Source organism: Hemitrygon akajei, chromosome 8 (genome assembly GCF_048418815.1).
Source record: "Hemitrygon akajei chromosome 8, sHemAka1.3, whole genome shotgun sequence".
In the NCBI taxonomy this organism is placed as follows: Eukaryota; Metazoa; Chordata; class Chondrichthyes; order Myliobatiformes; family Dasyatidae; genus Hemitrygon; species Hemitrygon akajei.
Genome location: NC_133131.1, coordinates 11,134,303 through 11,156,270, shown reverse-complemented (window position 1 = coordinate 11,156,270; position 21,968 = coordinate 11,134,303). Strand labels below are relative to the sequence as shown.

The 21,968-nt window shown below is 47.5% G+C and overlaps 1 protein-coding gene across 24 annotated transcripts in view; it reads left to right on the top strand.

The window, feature by feature from the left end:
- Positions 1-21,968, top strand: part of msi2b (musashi RNA-binding protein 2b) — a 621,405-nt gene that overhangs the window by 565,948 nt on the left and 33,489 nt on the right. For 15 of the 24 annotated variants that reach the window (XM_073053228.1, XM_073053231.1, XM_073053230.1 and 12 more), the window contains one exon: positions 9,437-9,613. The exons of the other annotated variants lie outside the window; for them this stretch is intronic. In XM_073053228.1, coding sequence (XP_072909329.1) covers positions 9,437-9,613 — 177 coding nt within the window. The remainder of the gene's footprint in view (positions 1-9,436; positions 9,614-21,968) is intronic. 24 annotated transcript variants of the gene reach the window in all.

Genomic DNA, 21,968 nt, shown 5'->3' with positions numbered 1-21,968 from the left:
TGGAATGTGATGGTGGACCATGGGAGAAAGGGGAGGAGGTTCAATCACCAGAAGGAGGTGATGGGTAGGTGAAGAAAAGGGGAGAGAGAGGAATCTGAATGGGGGGGATGGAAAAAAGAGAGAAAGGGAGGGGGAGAAGTTGCCAAAAGATAAAGGAATCAATGTTCATACCAAAAGATTGGAGGCTATCCAGGCGGAATACGAGGTGGTGTTCTTCCAACCTGAGAGCGGCCTCATCACGCAGCAGAGAAGGCCGTGGACAGACGTGTCAGAATGGGAATGGGAAGAAATGGGTGGCCACCGGGAATTCTTGCCTGTTGCGGCAGACGGAACGAAAGGTGCTCGACGAAGCGGTTCCCCCGATCCACGTTGGGTCTCCCTGATGCAGAGGAGGCTGCACCGGGAGCACCAGGTGCCACTGATGATCCTGACAGACTTGCGGGTGAGGTGGTGCTTCATCTGAATTGAATGTTTGGGGCCCTGAATGACGGTGAGGAAGGACGTGAAGGGGCAGGTGTAGCAATTGCACATTGTTGGTACATTAAGATCTTGTGCAGTTCTATCGCCACACTGCCATGTGGATATCAAATCTTTGAAGAGTCTGCAAAGGAGATCTCCCAGTTGAGAAACTTCAGGTACTAGGTCCCTAACGCTTTGTGGTAAACATCAGTGATTTGGCCATATCTAAAGAGTGAATAGATAAGACATAGAAGCATAGAAAACCTACAGCACAATACAGGCCAAAGTTGTGCCGAACATGGCCCTACCTTAGAAATTACTAGGCTTACCCACAGCCTTCTATTTTTCTAAGCTCAGAGACAGAGGACTGAGCTCTGGGTGTGCAGTTGACAGAAAGTAAGTGATGGCTTTTAGGCTAACTCATTGGGACAGCTTAAAAGCAGTAGGTGGTGGAAGATTGACATAACAGATCAGGTTCAGATTCATTTATTTATCACACGTATGCATCGGGGTACGGTGGCTGGGTGGAGATACGTCTCTACCAAAGGAGGCGAAAGGCACTGCTTCCCTCCGCCAGTCTGCAGGCCACCCTTGGGCAGGGTGTAGTATCTGCTTAGCCCCCCGATCAGGGTCACGTGAAGCCATGGGAGCAGCTAGTGCAGATCACAAATCCTGGTTATGTGACCACTGGCGCCAGGCAGACTGTCTCTGAAGGGTATTGATAATGGCTGGGGTCACCCGTCTTGTAAAGACACTGCCCAGAAGAAGGCAATGACAAACCACTTCTGTAGAAAAAATTTCCAAGAACAATCATGATCATGGAAGGACATCAATATGACATGACACATAAAGAACAAATGACATAAACATCAGTTCTGCCAGTCAAGCCACAGTGGACGGGTCCGGTTCCTACACTATGGGAATGCCGGGATTGTACTGGCTAGTTTGTGCAGGAGATTCACCAGGACATTATCTGGGATGGAGCGTTTTAGCTGTAAGAGGAGTTTCTTTCCCATAGAGATGGATGTCCCTAGCGGGAAGCTGACTGAAATATACCAGCATAGCCTGCCCACCATGTTCAGCGGAAAACACAAACAGCGACGGCAGCAGACATGCCCCTTTATTTTCTACAGACAACTAACCCTAACCTGTGGAGAAAGAAGAGCACAGTCGATGTTTCAGGCTGAGACCCTTCAGCAGGACTGATGACGGGTCTCGGCTCGAAACGTCGCCTGTACTCTTTTCCACAGATGCTGCCTGGCCTGCCGAGTTCCTCCAGCATATTTTGTGTGTGTGTGTGTGTGTGTGTGTGTCTCTCTCTCTCTCTCTCTCTCTCTCTCTCTCTCTCTCTCTCTCTCTCTCTCTCTCTCTCTCTCTCTCTCTCTCTCTCTCTCTCTCTCTCTCTCCCCCCCCCCCCTCCCCTCCCCCCCCCCCCCCCCCATTTCCAGCATCTGCAGATCTTCTCACGTTTGTGACCCTAACCTGTATTGTCTTCGGAATGTGGGAGGAAACCCAGGCAGTCAGGAGGAGGATGTACAGTGGCGGGAATTGAACCCCGACTGTTGGTTGCTGGCAGTGTAATAGCATTACACTAACCACTATGGAACTGTGCCGCCCCTGGATTCTATACTGTCTCTAACGAAGGCAAGCGTCCTCTATGCCTTCAGTACCACCCTTGCCTACCTGTCGGCTACCTTCGAAGATCCTTGGCTATGAACAACAAGACATCCTCAGCACTTTCTAGAGCCCTACCATTCACAATGTACCGTACATCACAGCCTTGTTTGTCCCCTCAGAGTGCATCTCCCCACATCATTCAGGCTTGAATTCCATCTGCCACTACTTGTCCTCCTCACTGTCTGATCAATATTATTTTGTAACGGCATATTATCCTCACTATGAACAGCACCACCAATCGTTGTGTCATCTGTGACCATTCCAATCATAACCTGCTACTTTCACTTCAGTTCATTAATGTGGTTCCAGCACTGATCATGTTGAGAATACCAGGGGTCACAAACCCCCAGTCACAAAGCCATTATCTTCTGCTTCCTGTCACCAAGCTTTCGTTAGGGACTTTCAATCCAATCTGTCAGCTTGCTTTGGATCCCCTGGGCTTTTGGCGTTGTTGTCGAAGATCTTTCTGAAGTTCATCAAATACCCCAGCCTCTTGGACACACTTAGCCACCTCCTCAGAAAATTCAATCAAATTAGGAATCATCTCCCCTAATAAAGCCAGTCTGACTATTCCTATTCAATCCAAGCACAGATTACTGCTCAGAATTTCTTCTATTTTCCCTACCACTGATCTTAGACTCAGTTGCCTACAATTGCCAGATTTACCCCTGCTGCCTTGAATGAAGGCACCATGTTTTCCAGTTTAACCGTTTTTTCTCTGTGAATGCGAAGGCAACCTTTTGCTGAGTTATTTTACTTCTTGAGCACTGGAGATGTAAACAAGTAAATATACGTGCTCGTGAAATTCCAGTTTGTACCTTAGGTTAACGGCCCGGTGCCTTCCTGGTTAGGGTGAGGGTTAGGGTTAATGGGGCAGTGTAGGGGACCTCTTCTCTGAGCCAGAGGATGTTTGATCATTTCTGTTGTAGCTTCAACAATCTCCTCCCTTGGTTCCCATAGCAGGTTGCGTAATATGCACAGATGGGACAACTCGTAGACATAGAGGCACACAGCCCAACAAGGTGAAGGTCTTTGTGAAGTTGTCTCAAAGGGCCTGTACCCATGCTGTGTCGCTCTGTGACGATATTGTGTCTGACTGAGCTGTCGACATCCCTGAATACTTTCACCTCGCCTGTATTGCAATATCTTGTTTCTCTGGTTTGCGTCGTGGCATAAAATAAGAAATAAATGCCAAGTGTTTTCTCACCACCCGTGATAGAGTTGAATCTCAGAAGCGGAGTAGGTGGTCCTTACTCCGAGCTTCTATTTAATACTACTGATCTCTGCATACATAGGACCATCAGAGGTATGGGTAGGGTCGAGAGCCAAAATCTTTTCCCAGTGTAAAAAATATTTTGCCGGATCTGGAGTCCCTGAGTTGTATGGAAAATTATGACTTTATTCCTTGGAATGTGGAAGACTGAGAGGAGATTCAATAGAGGTATAAAAAAAAATTAGGAGGGATTTTGGTAGGGTAAATGTAAGCAAGCTTTTTTCACTGAGGTTGGGTTGGACTACAACCAGAGGTCATAGGTTAAAGGTGAAAGGTGAAAAGTTTAAGGGGAACATGGGGGGAAACTTTTTCACTCAGAGGGTTGTGAGAGTGTGGAATATTTAAGAGAAGTTTGGGTAGGTACGTGGATGGGAGAGGTATGGTCCACCACGGTGCAGGTCAATGGGAGTAGGCAGTTTAAATGGTTTTGGAGGGACTAGATGGGCCAAAGAGCCTGTTTCTGTGCCATTCTTTTCTACGACTCTATATCATAAAGAAGAGAGGCTTCAGGTGGGTGGTGGGAGTTTTAAGGGGGATCTGAGGGGTAAGATTTACGTTGAGAGTGGCTGATACCTGGAATGCAGTGGTATCATCACTGCATTTAAGAGGTATTTTGACAGACTTAAATAGGCATGGTATAAGACCATAAGACATAGGTCATCAAGTCCGCTCCACCATTCCATCACGGCTGATTTATTATCCCTCTCAACCCGATTCTCCTGCCTTCTCCCTGTAACTACTGACAACCTTACTAATTAAGAACCCTTCGACCGTTGCTTTAAATATACCCAATGACCTGGCCTCCACAGCCAGCTGTGGCAATGAAATCCACAGGTTCATCACCCCCGGCTAAATGTAGTAGGATATGGACAATGCAGGCAAATTGGATTAGCACAGCTGCGCAAAAAGGTTGGCATGGATGTGATGGACGAAAGAACCCATTTTTGCAGTGCATATCTCTGTGACTCCATGCAAAGGGCAGATTGTTTTTTGATGCACGTAAACGTATATGGCAAAGAAATTTCATCCTTGACCCTTGCAAGTCAGAATTTGGAACGAGTTAGATAGGTATCTTATGGATAGGGGAATCAAGGGATATGGAGACAAGGCAGGAACCGGGTATTGATAGTAGATGATCAGCCATGATCTCAGAATGGCAGTGCAGGCTCGAAGGGCCGAATGGTCTACTTCTGCATCTATTGCCTATTGTCTATTGAGTTCCGATGAGGGGTCTCAGCCTGAAACGATGACTCTTTATTCCTCTGCATGGACGCTGGCCTGACCTGCTGTGTTCCTCCAGTATTTTTTTGTGTGCTACTCTGGATCTGCAGAATCTCTTGTGTTTAGAATTTGGAATGGTCAGCCTTCCTGTTTCAAAAGAGATGGGATGTAATTCCCTGCTGATATCCGATGTGTTGTGGGTTGACAAAAACATTCTGGGTGGCCTTCCTCTCTCTTCCCACCACATGGTTCCACAGTTTCAATACTCCTGGTGTTTGATTAATGTTTTCCACATCCTCCTTACATTGGACTGAACGCCAGGTTCTCAGACACAGCCACTCTCCCAGCACGTCCCACTCACTGTTCTTTTACTGAATCAATACTTTAGCGGTTGTTTATTCCAGGGTTTTAGAGAAGTTCAACTTCAAGTTTATTGTCATTCAACCGTGCACATTTGTACTGCCAAATGATGCAATGTTCCACTGGTCCAAGGTGCGCACAGTGCATACAACTGACACACAAGAAATGAAGTAATATTGCCACAAATAAATTAACACATAATAAGGTGCATTTAAGGCACAAGTTTAAGAAGTAAACAGTACTGGCACTTCATACGTAGTGAGGCCTGGGTGGTGACAGGGAGTTTAGTAGTCTCATAGCATTAGGGAATAAGCTCCTTTAGTTTTATTAAAGCTTAATTAAAGTTCTTTAATTTTCTTTAATAAGTCCACTGACCATTGCAGATGCAAACAGTGTCATGCACTGCCTTGGGATGCGCTCGGGTCGCAGTTTGGGCTCCTCTGCAGAGGATGGGTAGGGTATCCATTGCCTCTGCCACTAATACCCGAATCACTCCCCTGCAGCGGGCCTCCGCCCCCTCCCATTACGGGCGTCCATCTTCATCCCGTGGGGAGGTCTCAGGTTTTGCCGCAGTCCCCCCGGTGTGACCAGAAAGCTGATCTTTAATGCAGAAGCCTTCCTCTGTTTACAAGCTAACCCTTACTTCCTTCTAGGAACAGGTTCACCGGCCCCACTGATTTGAGGGGTGATGGTTATGCTGGCAATAGGTGGGGTGTTGCCGGTGAGCAAGCAACACTCGGGCCCCGTAACCCATAACAACATCTCTCTGCCAGTGTCGGGCAGCGAACAGCCACAGTTCCCACCTCTGTCTCTTGGTAGGACTTCCCATTGTAAGCCAAATGGAGGCTGGTAGTTCCACATCACCAAAGCAGATTCACATCTTTCCATTCCAACTACCCCATTCAAATTATATGTTATTCTTCTATAGAACGTGGGCTTGCGAGTCAAGCCTTCAGATTCAGATTCACTTATTTCTCACCTATAAATCAAAGCATGCAGAGAACTGCGCCATTTTCATTAACAACCAACACACCCAAAGATGTGCAAGTGTTACCTCACATCCCGACGCCAACATAGCATGCTCACCACGCCTGGCAGAACAACACACCAAGTGACACAGCAACTACAGCAAAACAGGCCTTGTTCCTCCCTCCTGTCCACCCTCCCACCCGCGTACACGGTCCCCCGGCCCCAGGGCAAGCCTGGACTTCGAAGGGCTTGGATTTGACCCCTTAAGCGGTGTAGACGTGAGGTGGCAAGCCGCTAGTTGACTGAAACAAGGTGTGCGGTGTTGCATCGAGTACACTCGTCTCCGAGGACAATAGGTGCTGATTTTCCTTGTCATTACGTATTGAGGAGCAAATTTAATCGATCAGTAAATATACCATCAGGGGGCAGAGGAAGATCTTCCTCACCTTTGAAGCCTTTGGTTTTGCACCTGTTTTCTACATGTACCATGCACGTGTCACTCAGCATTCATAAATGCAGTAAGACTTCTTGGTTAATTAGTGGTGAGAGTGTGGGGCTTGCTGCCACGGGGGTGGTCTGAGGAGAACTGTGTGAAGTCATTTTCAGGAGAAGCTGGAAACGTGCAGGACTGCGCGTAAGTCTTTGGCCATATACTGCATATATAGCTAGGGTGCCTAAAGCTTTTGCCCAGTCAATGTGGAGCGGAGAGTGAGTTTGTAAATCTGGCGGGAGTAGAGGATGTTGGGAATGGCGAGGGTGGAGTGCTGAGGGAGGGACAGGTGGCAGAGAAGGAGTGCCAGGAGCAGAGGGTGCAGACACACCCAAACCTGAAATACCAGGCAAGGTCATTTGACTCCAAATATTGGTTTATTAATCACTACAGAATGTCGCTCTCCCTTCCCCTTTTCCCAACCATGATTCCCCTCTCCCTGCCTCCTTCCCACTCTCAGTCTGCAATAGAGACCCAGATCAGAATCAGGTTTATCATCACTCACATACTTCATGAAGTTTGGGGGGTTTTTTGCGCCATACGTAAAATTACTACAGCACTGTGCAAAAGTCTTAGACACCCTCACTATATATGTGCCTAAGGCTTTTGCACAGAACTATAGGTAGAGGAAAAGAAAAGAGAACTTCCCATGACAGGTGGAGAGCAAAACAAGATAGGTCAGCATTAGGTGTTAAATGCTCCCAATATTGTAGATCAAAGCACTGCAGACACCAGAAACCTGAAATAAAAGCAGAATTTTATTCAGATGTTGATCAGCTTTTTTTTTGACATATATACATTGAAACAAGTTTCACGGCATATGCCGGTGATATTAAGCCTGATTCTGCTGAAACAAAGTGAAACGTGTTGTTTAGCATCAACGACCAGCACAGCCCGAGAACGTGCTGGGGGGCAGCCCACGAGCATCGCCACGCTTCCGGTTCCAACGTAGCACGCCCACAACTTACTAACCCTAACCCCTACATCTTCAGAGTGTGGGAGGTAACCGGAGAACCCGAAGGAAACCCACGCGGTCACAGGGAGAACGTACAAACTCCTTGCAGATGGTGCCGGGAACTGACCCCTGATCTTCCGATCGTTGGCGCTAACAGGTTTCCCCTGGAAAGCGTTGCACTAACTGTTACGCTACCATGCCACCCCAGAGCACTCAGCGGGTCATGGAAAGAGAAACAAAAAAATAAATGACAGAGGTGGTGCTGGTCCATCTTCTCGAGTTGCGGCGGTACCGGTGAAGGTGCTCCCGCTGCGCACAGTACGTGGGGAGGCAGTTCAGGCGCTTAGGCACAGTGACGGTGAAGGACCAGTGCTGTAGTTCCAGCTCAGGATGATGTGTGGCTTTTACGGGGAGCCTGCGGGTGCTGGTGTCAAACTGCTCTTGCCCTCTTGGTGGGACAGACTGTGGCTTTGGGGGATGCTGAGGAACGTTAATGGAGTTTTGGAAATGAATGTTTTGAGAGGTGCGTCCATGAACTGGAGAGAACTTGCTTAACCTTTATCAAGTCATTCATCAGTTACCTGTATTGTTCTGGCATCCAGTCGCCGTGTCTCCCCACCTCCCACCTTTTCTGTGTTGAAGGGGTCCATTTTGTTGCCACTGCCTGTCACCTGACTCCTGACCACGATCCCAGATCGTGGATTTGATAGTGGGTTGCTGGGCAGTGCAAATCCCTGGGCCAGAAGGACCTATTCCACACTCTATCTATGAATCAATCAATAAATAAAATGAGATAAACACATAATCTTCCACCCATAGTTGGTGGCAGTGTCCCAAAGTGTCATTGGGAATCCCATTTTTACACTAACCCATTATATTTGACTCACATTTCCATCAATTCCCCTCTCAACTGCATGCCAGGGGCAATTTGCAGTCACCAGTTAACCTACAGATCCTCAAGCTTTTCAACAAGTCAGGGAGCATCTATGGAGGGGGATGAACAGTCGAGACCCTTCATCGGGACTGGACAGGAAGGGGGAAGAAGGTGGGGGGGGGGGCGGGACAGAGAGGCTTGAGATCAGGAGTTCCCAACCTGGGGTCCATGATTCCCTCGGTCCATGGCATAAAGAAGTTTGGGAGCCCTTGCCGGGGATGATCTCGCACTTGGTCGTTTCCCTGCACGGCACTCTTTTGGTTGCTCTAACACTTCATTCTGCATTGTCATTGTTTTACCTTGTTCTACCCCAGTGCACTGTGTAATGATCTGATCTGTGTGAACAGCCTGCAGGACAAGCTCTTCACTGTATCTTGGTACATGTGACAATTTAAAAAAACCAATGGCAATAAATGGCCTGCACTCCCTCGCTACAGGCTTCGTCTTCCTGAGGTATTGCACCAGGCCCCACTGTAGCTACAAATATATGACCCCTAAACCCCTTAACCAGGCAAACCAGCACCGATGTAGAGTCCACCAGGAGTTATTTGGTGTGGCTTCATAACATGCCCAGTCAAAGGGGCAAGAGAGGAGAGTGAGCCTCGTAGAGTAGGCCTCAGTGTGTGAGCAGCCTACTGCCATTAACACACGTGGAAGCCCTGTCTGTGAAGTAGGATCCTGCTGTGACTACCAGAAGATCACACCAGCAGGCCCACTGAGATAGGTACTCGCTGACTGGAGACAGCATTGGCTTTTGGATTAACTCAGTCACCGTTCTGCCAGATCTGATGCACAGAAAGAGTGTGCCCGTGCAGGAAACCGAACTCGCCTTCAGTTGTGGCCGGGTGCCGGGGTTCAAAAGGATGGGAGATTGGGAAGCTTGAGACAGAATGGGAATACCTGTAACAGGGAAGCCTCTTTACTGCCCTGGGAGTCGCCTACACTTCCGTACGGAGTAGTTTCAGTCTGCTGTGTGTCCGTGTATTCTGCTTAAACCTCAACGTTGTATTCTTACTGTGATGTGGGCTGCGGTCCAGCTCTGTGGTGAGTCTCTGTGCCGCTTGGACAATGATTAAAGGTCCCCCCTGTGTCCCGCAGGGTTCCCCGATTACGGTTTCTATTCCACGCCCGGCGATCAGCGGGCTTCGTACTCGTTTGCGGACTACAGCTCGGTCGGACTGCGGGCCACTCAGATGCTACGCAGTGAGCATATTCCGGCAGCGAGCAGCCCTTCCCTGCACCACCTGTCCAACCCGGATCAGTTTAAGAACCCAGGTTTGTGCTACACATTCATTTCCTTCGGCGGTGGGGGCGGGGCGGGTGAGGCCGCGGGGAAGGCGGGGGGAGGGGGAGAAGTTGGAGGTGGGAGGGGTGTCGACAGTCTATTCTCTTGGTCTAAGTGGGGGCCCAGGAGGCCGGGTCTAGTCTGTTCCAGTGTGGGCTTGGGGGGGGGGGAAACGGGACGGGATAGTGGAGCAGAGGCTTTCACACTTGTTCCACAGCAGCATCGAATCCCTTCCCTCCTCGTGTAGAAGGAAAAGTGAGCGATGGATGCCAGGAAAACATATTGCTATTGTTGGTGCGTGTGCTGGAAATAGAGCAACTTCTCCTTCCTTGCAGTGATACTTTGCCTTTGTAAAACCTCAAAAACAGTGATTTTGTATCATTTTTCTGTTATTTTAGAATGCAAATCCTTTATTTCTAAAACCAAAGCAATGCTGCGTTGTGTCCTTCTGATCGTGTTGTTGAAGGACGTCCATTTCGGGTGTAATTGTCATTCAACCGTACACATGTATACAGCTAAACGGAACACTGTTCCTCTGGGCCAACACAGTAGGCGCAGTCACACACAGTCACAAAACAAGTCCCTGAGTGGCGTGGCTTGAAGATTGACAAGTTGAGGTGCATGTTTCTGTATAATGTGACTGGCTCTATTCGAATAAAACAAGCAGCCATGTGCATATGTGAATCGGTAGCAATAAAAGATGACGTTGACAGAAAGGCAGCATGGGAATATGCCTGTGTGTTGGGGAGTGGGGGTGAGGGCGTGGTAGGGCATTCAGACGGGGTGTTGCAAAGTCTAACAGCCCTGGCGGGGGTTGGGGTTCTTGTCCAGCCTGACAGTTCTTCTGCTCTGACGGCAGGAGGTCAGAGCGTTTGTGGGAAGGATGGGAGGGGGTCTTTGATAATACTGGAGGAACTGCGTACGCAGTGTTTCTGATTTCTGTCCTGAATGGGGAGCTCGGGGGCGGGGGGAGTGATATTTTCAGCAGTCCTCAATAACCATTGCAGGGACTTGCGATCTGATACACCGCAATTCCCATACCAGGCGGTGATGCACTTCCAGTGGTGATCTGGTAGAATAGGGATCTCACATGGTTGTGATGTCACACAGGGTTAACATGGTTTCTTTCCCTTTCAATGATAGCTTAGTGACTGTCTCATCTGTGACCCATCTTACCTCTCCCCCCCCCCCCACTTCATCGTTCCCAATCCCCGTCATATTGGAGTGTGACTACAGTGTCAAACTCTGCCTGGGTCCTAAGAGCTGAGCCCCAGGACATGTCCACAAAGATGCCGATTACATTGTCCCTACTCCTATAACGCACGCACGCACGCACACACACACACACACGCACGCACGCACGCACGCACGCACGCACGCACGCACGCACGCACGCACGCACACACACACACACACACACACACACACACACACAAAATTCTGGAGGAATGCGGCCCAAAACATTGACTCTTCATTCCTCTCCATAGACGCCGCCTGACCTGCTGAGTTCCTCCAGCATTTTGCGTGTGTTGCTCTGGATTTCCAGCATCTCTCGTGTTCATGATTTCCTGCTTTTATAGAGCCTGTTTCTATTTCGCCTGAACTTCTTGTGAGCATCAGCCAATATTGTCTGGTCTGGTGCAGCATCCTCTCACAATAAGTGAAAATTACAGCGAACCGTCAGGACAGCCGGGAAAGGACATTGTTTGCAATCTACCATCACTGCAGGGCTTGTAGGGCAAAGAAGCAGGCTGATTGTGGAGACGGCACAGTGTCAGGAAGTGTATGGCCATGCACCTTGATAGAAGGCACAAAAGTCTATTTACTAAATAGGGAGAAAATTCAAAAATCCAAGGTTCAAAGGGATTTGGGAAACCTCGTGCAAGACTGCTCCCTAAAGGTTAACTTGCAGGTTGAATCAGTGGTGAGGAAGGTGAAAACAGTGTTAGCATTCCTTTCAAGAGGACTAGAATATTAAAGCAAGAATGTAATGCTGAGGCTGTTCAAGGCCCTGGGTGAAGCCTTGCTTGGACTACTGTCAACAATTTTGAGCCCCCATTTTAAAGAAAGGATGTGCTGACATTGGAGAGGGTTCAGAGAAGGTTCACGAGAATGATTCCGGGAGTGAAAGGATTTATCATACGAGCAGCAGTTGAAGGCTCAAAGAATGAGAGGGGATCTGATTGAAACCTGTTGGATGTTGAAAGGCCTAGTTAGTGTGGATGTGAAGAGGATGTTTATTTTGGTGGGGGAGCCTACATCTACTTAGAACAGAGATGAGGAGGAATTTCTTTAGCTAGAGGTTACTGAATTGTGGAATTCATTGACACAAGCGACTGTGGAGGCCTATTCACTGGGTGCATTTAAGGCAGAGATTGGTAAGTTCTTGATTAGCCAGAGCGTGAAAGGTGATAGAGAAGGCAGGAGAAGGGGAATTGAGTGGGAAATGGCGAAACAGACTCAGTGGACTGAATGCCCTAATTCTGTTCCTATGTCTTATGTTCTACCCACCCTACACACGGCCTTTTCCAAACACTCCCTTCCAGAAAGCACTATAAAGCTATTAAAACAAAAACTGCAGGCCATTTTAAAAGTTTCTTCCCTCAAGCAGTTAATGTGATCAACCCCTCACCCCCACAATACTATTACCCCTTTCTCTGCACTGTAAACACTTCAAAACACTTTTTATAATGCTGTTTACCCTGTAACTACATGCTGGTATTATGTATTTATACACATTTTATTCCATGTCTGTACTCCTAACTTTATTTTTATAAAATTCTTTATAATTATCGAATGCCGCTTTTTTCTTGTTGCGTGTCATGCCGACACACCACAGCAAATCCCTAATCCATGTAAACGTACAAGGCGAATAAAGTTGAACAAGTTCTGGTCGCCTCACTACAGGGAGGATGTGGAAGCATTGGAAAGGGTACAGAGGAGATTTACCAGGATGCTGCCTGGTTTAGAGAGTATGGATTATGATCAGAGATTAAGGGAGCTAGGGCTTTACTCTTTGGAGAGAAGGAGGATGAGAGGAGACATGATAGAGGTGTACAAGCTATTAAGAGGAATAGACAGAGTGGACAGCCAGCGCCTCTTCCCCAGGGCACCACTGCTCAGTCCAAGAGGACATGGCTTTAAGGTAAGGGGAGGGAAGTTCAAGGGGGATATTAGAGGAAGGTTTTTCATTCAGAGAGTGTTTGGAGCGTGGAATGCACTGCCTGAGTCAGTGGTGGAGGCAAATACACTAGTGAAGTTTAAGAGACTACTAGACAGGTATATGGAGGAATTTAGCGTGGGGGGTTATATGGGAAGCAGGGTTTGAGGGTCGGCACAACATTGTGGGCCGAAGGGCCTGTAATGTGCTGTACTATTCTATGTTCTATAAGTCCTGCTGAAGGGTCTCGGCCCGAAACGTTGACTGTTTACTCTTTTCCATGGATGCTGCCTGGCCTGCTGAGTTCCTCCAGCGTTTTGTGTGTGTTGGTTAAAGCTGACCCTTGACCCTTGTACAACACTACCGCCAACAGCCCTACCATCCACCCACTGCCAGTGAGTCAATATCAGCTCGCAGAGCAACCCTATTCCCCTCTAAATTTGATAGAAATTAATAAAACAAATATAATATAGTATAAAAAAACATATTGCTTTGTGGCCAAATTGCAGGCACCAGCCCACAGATGTGGCAAGTCTGTTGTCACTTGGATCCCTGTAACGCTCTAATACCTTGTCATCTTATGTACAGACGCTTCTGTGCTTAGTGTCACAATCAATCTATGTACTAAGCTGTCCTATGAATTTATATTTATTGTGTTTTTTATTATCCTGTTCTTTATCTTGTGTTTATTTTGTGCTGCATCAGATCTGGAGTAACAATTATTTTGTCCTCCATACACTCCTTTCTACTGAAAATGACATTAGACAGTCTTGCGTGTGAAACATCTTCCTTCCCCCAACATAGCACAGAGTCAGCGTGCACAATAGCACAGAAGCAGGCTCTTCGGCCCATCAAGTCCATGCCGACCCACCATTCTCCCCAGTCCCGTCCACTGCAGCCGGATGATAGCCCCCATGCCCCTCCCATCCATGTACAGGAGAAAGGAATATTCAGTATTAGAATTAGAACTTACTTAAATCTTACATCCATTCCACAACGTGAGGGAGTCAAAATCTTCGCATTATGACTAGGGAAGGGAGGGAAGGGGTTAAACCCACCCCTTACATTGCAAGAACGGATGTCTAGTCACTTTGTATTGTTAGGGGAACGTTGTATATCTGTCTGGGGCTGCCTAGGGTGAGAGTAATTGCAGTGGTAAAGTGGTTAACGTTTCAGAGTTACGACCATTGCCAGAAGTGGAAGTGGCAGCTCATCTCGTGAAAGGCCGTCGGCCTCAGATGATAACCTTCTGTCTCCAGGGACGCTGCCCAGTGCCAACCTGTGATCTCGGGCTTCCAGTCGCTGCAGTGACTCACTCCGCCTTTGCAGCGGGTGCTTCGTGCAGGACTCGCACAGAGGAGCCGCAAAGCACTCGGCCATTTTGGGAAGAGCAGTCTGCTGCTGAGGCACGAGGTCCGGGAGTCAAGCCTCACTTGTTCTTGGCTAACACAAGAGGGCTTAATTTTAAACTGATTGGAGGAGGGTGTCGAGGGGGTGCCAGATGTAAGTTCTTTACACAGAGAGAGGTGGTAACGGGGCACGCCCTGCAGGAGTGGTGGCATACTTTAGGGGCTTTTAAGAAACTCTTAAATGGGCACGTGGATGATAGAAAAATGGAGGGCAGTGTAGGAGGGAAGGTTGGATTGATCTTAGAGTAGGTTTAAAGATGTTATGTTCTATGATGTTCATAGAATATGGAATATAGAAGATTAAAGCAAAGTATGGGCCTTCCGACCCATGATGTCATGCTGACCTTTATAAACCTACTCCATGGTCTATGTATCCCTCTCCTCCTACACCGCCCATAACCTTCCGTTTTTCTTACACCCATCTGCCTGCAGGAAGAGAGGCAGGGAAGGATTAGATTGCTCATAGAGTATTCAAATCGATCGGCACAACGTTGTGGGCCGAGGTGCCTGTGCTGAGCTGCACTGTTCTATGTCCTCACTCCAGACATTTGCATCCATAACTCGGACAGTTGCTCTAAGCAGGTTTGAGGGGCTGATTTTTAAGCATCCGTGTCCGTCAGATGTGTCAGCTGGATGGAGAGTCCGGAGGGAGTAGGCACTTGCCCATCTCCGTATCCAATGTCACCAAGCAAACATACGTCCCTTTGTTAAAACATACACCTGTTTGTTGTTCGTGGGATCTTTCCAGTTGCAAGATGGATGTTGTCTCCTTATGTAATAACTGCAACTATACCTCGGAAAGCTATTAATCAACTGTGATGCATTGCGTCAAGTGTTGTTGGGATGCAATTTTGTTTTACTACTTGTGGTGAAGCGTTGAAATGAATTCTTCCAGAATCCGAAGAGTTAAATTAGTTGGCAAGATTGTGCTAGCAGCCACATTTCATGATGACATGGAGGCCTTTCAGCCCATCAAATCAATGCCAGCTCATAGTGCGATCCATTCCCCCACTAGGTTTCCCTGTAACCATTTTTTTCCTCACATACCCAGCCTCTCACCCAGATTGTATCCACACACCGGGAGAAATTACAGAATGCCTTTAACCTTCCGACCTGCACTTGTGGAGGAAACCAGAGTACCTGGATAAAGCCCGCATGGCCACAGACAGAACATGCAAACTCCTGACCAACGGTACCTGAGGCAGCAGCTTTACAGACTGTGACACTCCTGCCTGTTAGTTAACACTGTCTTCCCCAAACTGCTTTGATCCAAACTTTCATGATGCTGCTGGGATCTAGTAGGGTGGAGGGAGATTAAATGTCTCTGCTGGTGGGAAACTTTGAGTGGGTCTGAATCAAATGTTTGGGACAAGGTTTTTCAGATATTCCTTTGCCCAGTTAGTGATAGAATTGGAATCCCCAGCCATTAGCTAGACAAGAGATTCCACAGACGCTGGAAATCCAGAATGACACATACAGGTCGGGCAGCATCTATGGAGGGGAATAAACAGTTAATGTTTCAGGCCGAGAGTCCGTCACCAGCACTGGAAAGGCCCCGTTTCTTCAGTGTTTCATGTGTGAGCCACTGATTGATATGGTTTAAGGGAATTTGGCCAAATGTGAATTTATAGAGAGGTCTTTGAAAGAGATGGCAGGCTTGAGGGATTGAAAACCATTTGCTGTGTCCTGATGTGTGTAAATCTGAGCCATGCATTTCACTGATGCGGCTCAGATTAAAACTCAAAACCTCCCTCAGCTGCTGCCAACACAACCGAGCGCAGCCGATTGACCTGTAAGTAAAGCACGTGGCAGAAGCAGCCTCCCCTCCGCGGGCTCTGTCTATATTGCGCACTGCCTCAGCAAAGCAGCCAATGTATCCAAACCCTCCAGCCACCCCGTCTTCTCCCCTCTCCCGTCAGCCCGAAGATACTCGTAAGGAGTTTGCACGTTATCCCCGTGACCGCCTGGGTTTCCTCTGGGTGTCCTGGTTTCCTCCCACCGTCCAAAGTTGGCCCCGTTGGTAGGTTAATTGATCGTTGTAAATTGTCCCGTGATTAGACTAGGATTAAATCGGGGGATTGCTGGGCAGCGTGAATTGAGGGGCCAGAGGGGCCTGCTCCACGCGGTATCTCAATAAAATAAATACAAAGGCCTGATACCAGGTAGCACCAGTCTCAAGGACAGCTTCTGCCCCTTTGCTGTAAGACTATTGAAGGGTTTCCCAGTAGGACAAGATAGGAGGCATCCCATCTCGATGCATCGCAGCTTAGAATGGCAACAGTTCTGCGTGTAACCACCAGAAACAGCTGTTGTGGACACAGCTCAGTGTATCCACAAGTTCAGCACATTACGGAAACAGCCCCATTGTTATAAAACTCTTAACCTCGCAATCTACCTCACTATGATCTTGCACCTTATTGCCTAACCGCACAGCACTTTCTCTGCAGTTGTTACACTTTATCCGTTACTGTTTTAACTTGTTCTACCACAATACACATACCTGGAGAGGGACGGGCTCCGCCAGGTTTCAGATGCCCAAGGCACGCCATGCGATGAGCAATCACCAAAAAGATCGGTGCGAAAAGCTTGTCATGACGGTGCCCCGACGACTCCACCAGGAGTTAAGGGTGCACACACACACACCACAATACACTGTGTAATTATCTGATCTGTATAAAAAGTATACAAGATAAGCTGTGACAATATAAGTATGTGACAATAATAAAGAAACTCCAATATTGATACCAGAGCGTCAATGTGTTAGAGCTTGTAGTTGTTTCAGTATTCAACCCAAAACCAGCACGTAGCGTTGATCCATTGAGTCACAGGGAGATGCACTAGGGGACAGGCCATTCAGCCCATAGGCTCTGCACTGACCACCAGCCACCCATTTACGCTAATCCCATTTTTTATTCTACCCACATTCATATCAACATGTCCCTCTCCCAGATTCCACACTCACCAGCACACGAGGAACAATTTAAAGTGGGCAGCTAACCTATGTGATTACACTGGATGCTTTACTGAGTGGCCAGCTAACTCAGTATCTTTGGGATGCAGGAGGAAGCTGGACCGCCCATGGGAAGCTCATGTGGTTGCGTGGAGAGCATGCAGGCTCCACATAGACAGCACCTAATGCCGTGACTGTATTCGGGCCACTGAGGCACCAGTGCTAAAGGGTTCGGTTTGGATAAGCAGGCTTCTGACATTTAGCTTCAAAGGTTAACTTTATTTGTCGCTTGTGCATTGAAATGTTGAAACATACGGTGAAATGTGTCATTTACAACAACGACCAACACAGTCCAGGGATGTGCTGGGGGCAGCCGTCAAGTGTCGCCATGCCTCTGATGCCAACGTAGTGTGCCCACAACTTACTAACCCTAACCAATAGGTCTTTGGAATGTGGGAGGAAACCACGTGATCTCGGGGAGAAAGTACAAATTCCTTACAGACGGCAGGAATTGAACCCCGATCTTCCAGTCACCAGCGCTGCCAGGCATTACACTGCTGCGCATCCCTGGGCAGGACCGTGGCCGTGTTGACTTAACCCATGCCAGCACGGTGTCCCTAGTCTGATGCAGCAGCATAAAGCTCTTCTCTCTCGTGAGAGTAATTCGGTGGCCTTAGGCGTCAGTGCACCGTGATGGGGGACAATTAACCCACCATTCAAAGTGACAAAGAACTTCTGGGCAGTGAATAAAGCAGAGGTCTTGACCATGTACACTTGGCTCAGCCCATGCCCATGTCCATCAGGGAAGGTTTCATGTAGGAACGTATGTGAGGCTCCCTGCGCTGAGCAGGAAGAACAAAGGATCCAGTCACCAAAGAGGGTGGCAGTAGAAACACTTGATCTTCTGAAGGAGGCCTTTCAGAAGTTCGGTAGTACTAAATATGCCCTCAACAAAAGCCATCATGATGCTTGGTGATGTCACCATGGCAAAATGGAGCCGGGTTTTTCCATGAGCAAGCAGCTGCACGCTATTTAACCTGTTTCATCTCTTTAACTCCTAGATGGGCACATGGACGATAGAAAAATGGGGGGCTGTCTAGGAGGGAGGGGGTTGATTGATCTTAGAGAAAAGGTTAAAGGGTCAGTACAACACCGTGGGCTGAAGGGCCTGTACTGTTTCTATGTTCTCATCCATCCCATTTGTCCTGATTTTTGGTGTTGGTTGTGGTTTATTGTCTCGTGTACCAAGGTTAGGTGAAAAGCTTGTCTTGCTTGTGTAAGACCATATGATAAGAGCAGAGTTGGGCCATTCAGCCCATCAAGCCTGCTGTCCCATTTCATCAAGGCTGATCTTTGGAGATATAGCAAGGAACAGCCCTTACAGGCTTTCTGGCAGCCCCCGATTTAACCCCAGCCTAATCACAGGACAATTTACAATGATCGTTAACCTAGTAACCAGTACATCTTCGGACTGTGGGAAGAAACCAGAGCACCCGGAAGAAACCCAGGCATTCCACAGGGAGGCCATTCAAGCTCCTCACAGAGAATGCTGGGTTTGAACTCCGAACCCTGACGCCCCAAGCTGTAAGACATGACACTGCTATGGTGCCCCACTATCCCTCTCAACCCCAGTCCTCCTGTCTTCTCCCCACAACCTTTGACACATTTACTAATCAAGGAGGTATCAACCTTCATTTTAAATATTCCCTGTCTATGGCAATGAATTTCACAGGTTCACCACACTCGGACTAAAGAAGTTCCTCTTCATCTCTATTCTGAGGATGTGCCCTTTGGTCGTAGCTTCTCCCACTATTGGAAACATCCTCTCCATGTCCACACTTTCTAGACCTTTCAATATTCAATCGGTTTCAATGATATACCCCGCCCCCCACAATCTTCGAAACTCTAGCGAGTAGCCAACAAATGCTCCTTAGATCAGATCATTACACAGTGCCTTAGCTAGAATATGATAAAATAATAACAATGCAGAATAAAGTATAAAAGCTACTGGAAATTTTTCTTTACTTTAGCCGTTTCTCAAGATGTTGGAGTCACCAGCAAAGGCAGTGTTTGTTGCCCATCCTTCATTGCCCTTGGTTGGATAATAGTGACCTTACACCGATTGAATCACTGCAGTCTGAATTCTGCAGACACTTTTCCTCGAGTAATTTCAAAAATGATGATGGTAACATTACTGAGCAGCAGGCTAGCTAACAACCCTGAGCTTATAATTCATTCCAGCCACAGGAATGAACTGATCTAACCATCTTACTTTAATTGGTTCTCAAGACCAGTGACCTGCAAATAAAATACTCAATAAAGTAAATAAAACCTACCCCAGCCTGCTTACTTAGGATACCATCAATATTATTCACGATGTGGACTTTATTTAATGAGTCAATACATAATTTATATCACAAGATCAGGGCAAATCGAAAACAGAAAATTCCAGGAATACTCGCCAGATGGGGCAGAATCTTTGAAAAGGGAATCAGATTTAGTGTGTCAGATTGTCAGAAGGTCTCCGATGACCCAAAACACTAATTCATGCTTCTCCTACCACAGACGCTGCCTGACCTTCTGAGTATTCCAAATATTTTCTGTTATTATTATCAGATACCTGGCATCTGCATTATCTTGATTTACAACACCAGGGGCATTTAGCTTCCTAGTCCAGTCTTGTTGCTTCACTTATCCTGCAATCAGTGTCCCTTCTGCTTCCTTCTCCTCTGTCTACATATCCAGTTTCCCCTTAAAATGACTTCGGACAGTTCACCTCAGCCAGTTCCTGTGGCAGCAAGCCCCAGTCTCTTACTACTAATTAAATAAAAAGTCTTGCTGGGTTTATTGCCAATGTCCTTTCAATCAGGAGCCCTGGCTTTGGAGTCTCCTCCTAAGCAAAGACCTTTTGGAGTAGAGGTTCCCAAACATTTTTATGCCATGGACCCCTGTTTGAAAGCTATACGGATCAACCACCAGACATCAAGTTTGGAATTGGTTTTTGCCCATATCTACCAAGATATAGTGAAAAGCTTGTCTTGTATACTGTTCACATGGATCAAATAATTACACAGTGCACAGGGGTAGAAAAAGTTAGAAAATTAACAATGCAGAATAAAGTGTAACAACTACAGAGAAAGTATAGTGCGGGTAACCAATAAGGTACAAGGTCATGACAAGGTAGATTGTGAGGTCAAGAGTCCATCTTATTGTATTAGGAAACCATTCAATAGTCTTATATCAGTAGGGTAGAAGCTGCCCCGAGCCTGGTGGTACATGCGGTCAGGCTTTTGTAATGTTGCCCTGTGGGAGGGGAGTAACAAGAGAATGTCCTGGGTGGAGCCTGACTACTGATCAATCCTTGCCACTAGTAGAGCCAGCAGTAGGGAATACAGTCACTGGCTCCCAAGTAACAGTAGGGAATACAGTCACTGGCTCCCAAGCAACAGTTGGGAATACAGTCACTGGCTCCCAAGCAACAGTAGGGAATACAGTCACTGGCTCCCAAGCAACAGTTGGGAATACAGTCACTGGCTCCCAAGCAACAGTAGGGAATACCGTCACTGGCTCCCAAGCAACAGTTGGGAATACAGTCACTGGCTCCCAAGCAACAGTAGGGAATACCGTCACTGGCTCCCAAGCAACAGTTGAGAGTACAGTCACTGGCTCCCAAGCAACAGTAGGGAATACAGTCACTGGCTCCCAAGCAACAGTTGAGAGTACAGTCACTGGCTCCCAAGCAACAGTTGAGAGTACAGTCACTGGCTCCCAAGCAACAGTAGGGAATACAGTCACTGGCTCCCAAGCAACAGTTGGGAATACAGTCACTGGCTCCCAAGCAACAGTTGGGAATACAGTCACTGGCTCCCAAGCAACAGTAGGGAATACAGTCACTGGCTCCCAAGCAACAGTTGAGAGTACAGTCACTGGCTCCCAAGCAACAGTTGAGAATACAGTCACTGGCTCCCAAGACCACTTACTCATTAATAAACTATATATTGGGTGTCCTGGTTTCATTTGGCATTCAATTCATTTTGAGTGCCCCAGTCACACAAGTGTCCTTGTCACCTTTGGTGCCTTAGACGTATTGATTCAGATCAGATCAGATTTATTTATCAAACATACATCAAAACATACAGTGAAAGCTTTGTTTGCGTTAACAACTAACACACCCAAGGATTGTCTGGGAGCAGCCCACAGGTGTTGCTTTGCCACACACATTCTGGCACCAACGTAACGTGCCCACAATATTCAGCAGATCAGCACGATGACAGAACAAAACACGACAACAGTAGCAAAACAAGCCTCTTTCTCACGCACACTGACAGATCTCCAACTCAGTACTCCCTATTGGATTTTCCTGCCACTTTTGGTGGCTTTAGTCATACTCACAGTGGGTCTCCTAGTCTCATTGGATCCGTTAATCATATTTGCACCCTAGTTGCATGAGGTGTCTTGATGGTATTAAGTGTCTGAGTCACGTTGGTCACTGGAGCTGCATTGGGTGTCGCAGTTACAATGGGTTTTCTCGGCACAATGGGTATCCCCATAAAATTGAGCATCCTAGTCATATTGGTGTCCTGAAACCACTCACCAGATCAGTCCGAAGCCCTGCTCATCTCACTATATTAAGCGGTGCTCAATATATCCCGCTATTTATGACAACACCGGAAGATGAGATTTGACCAGAGGAAAGCAAACAGTTCTGTAACTCCACAGAGAGGTCCTGGGTTTCCAGCAGAAACTGATGTCTGCTCAGACACAACATGAAGACCCAGCTTCTTATTCATTCACTGAACTTCAGCAAGGCCAACAGATATTGCCCT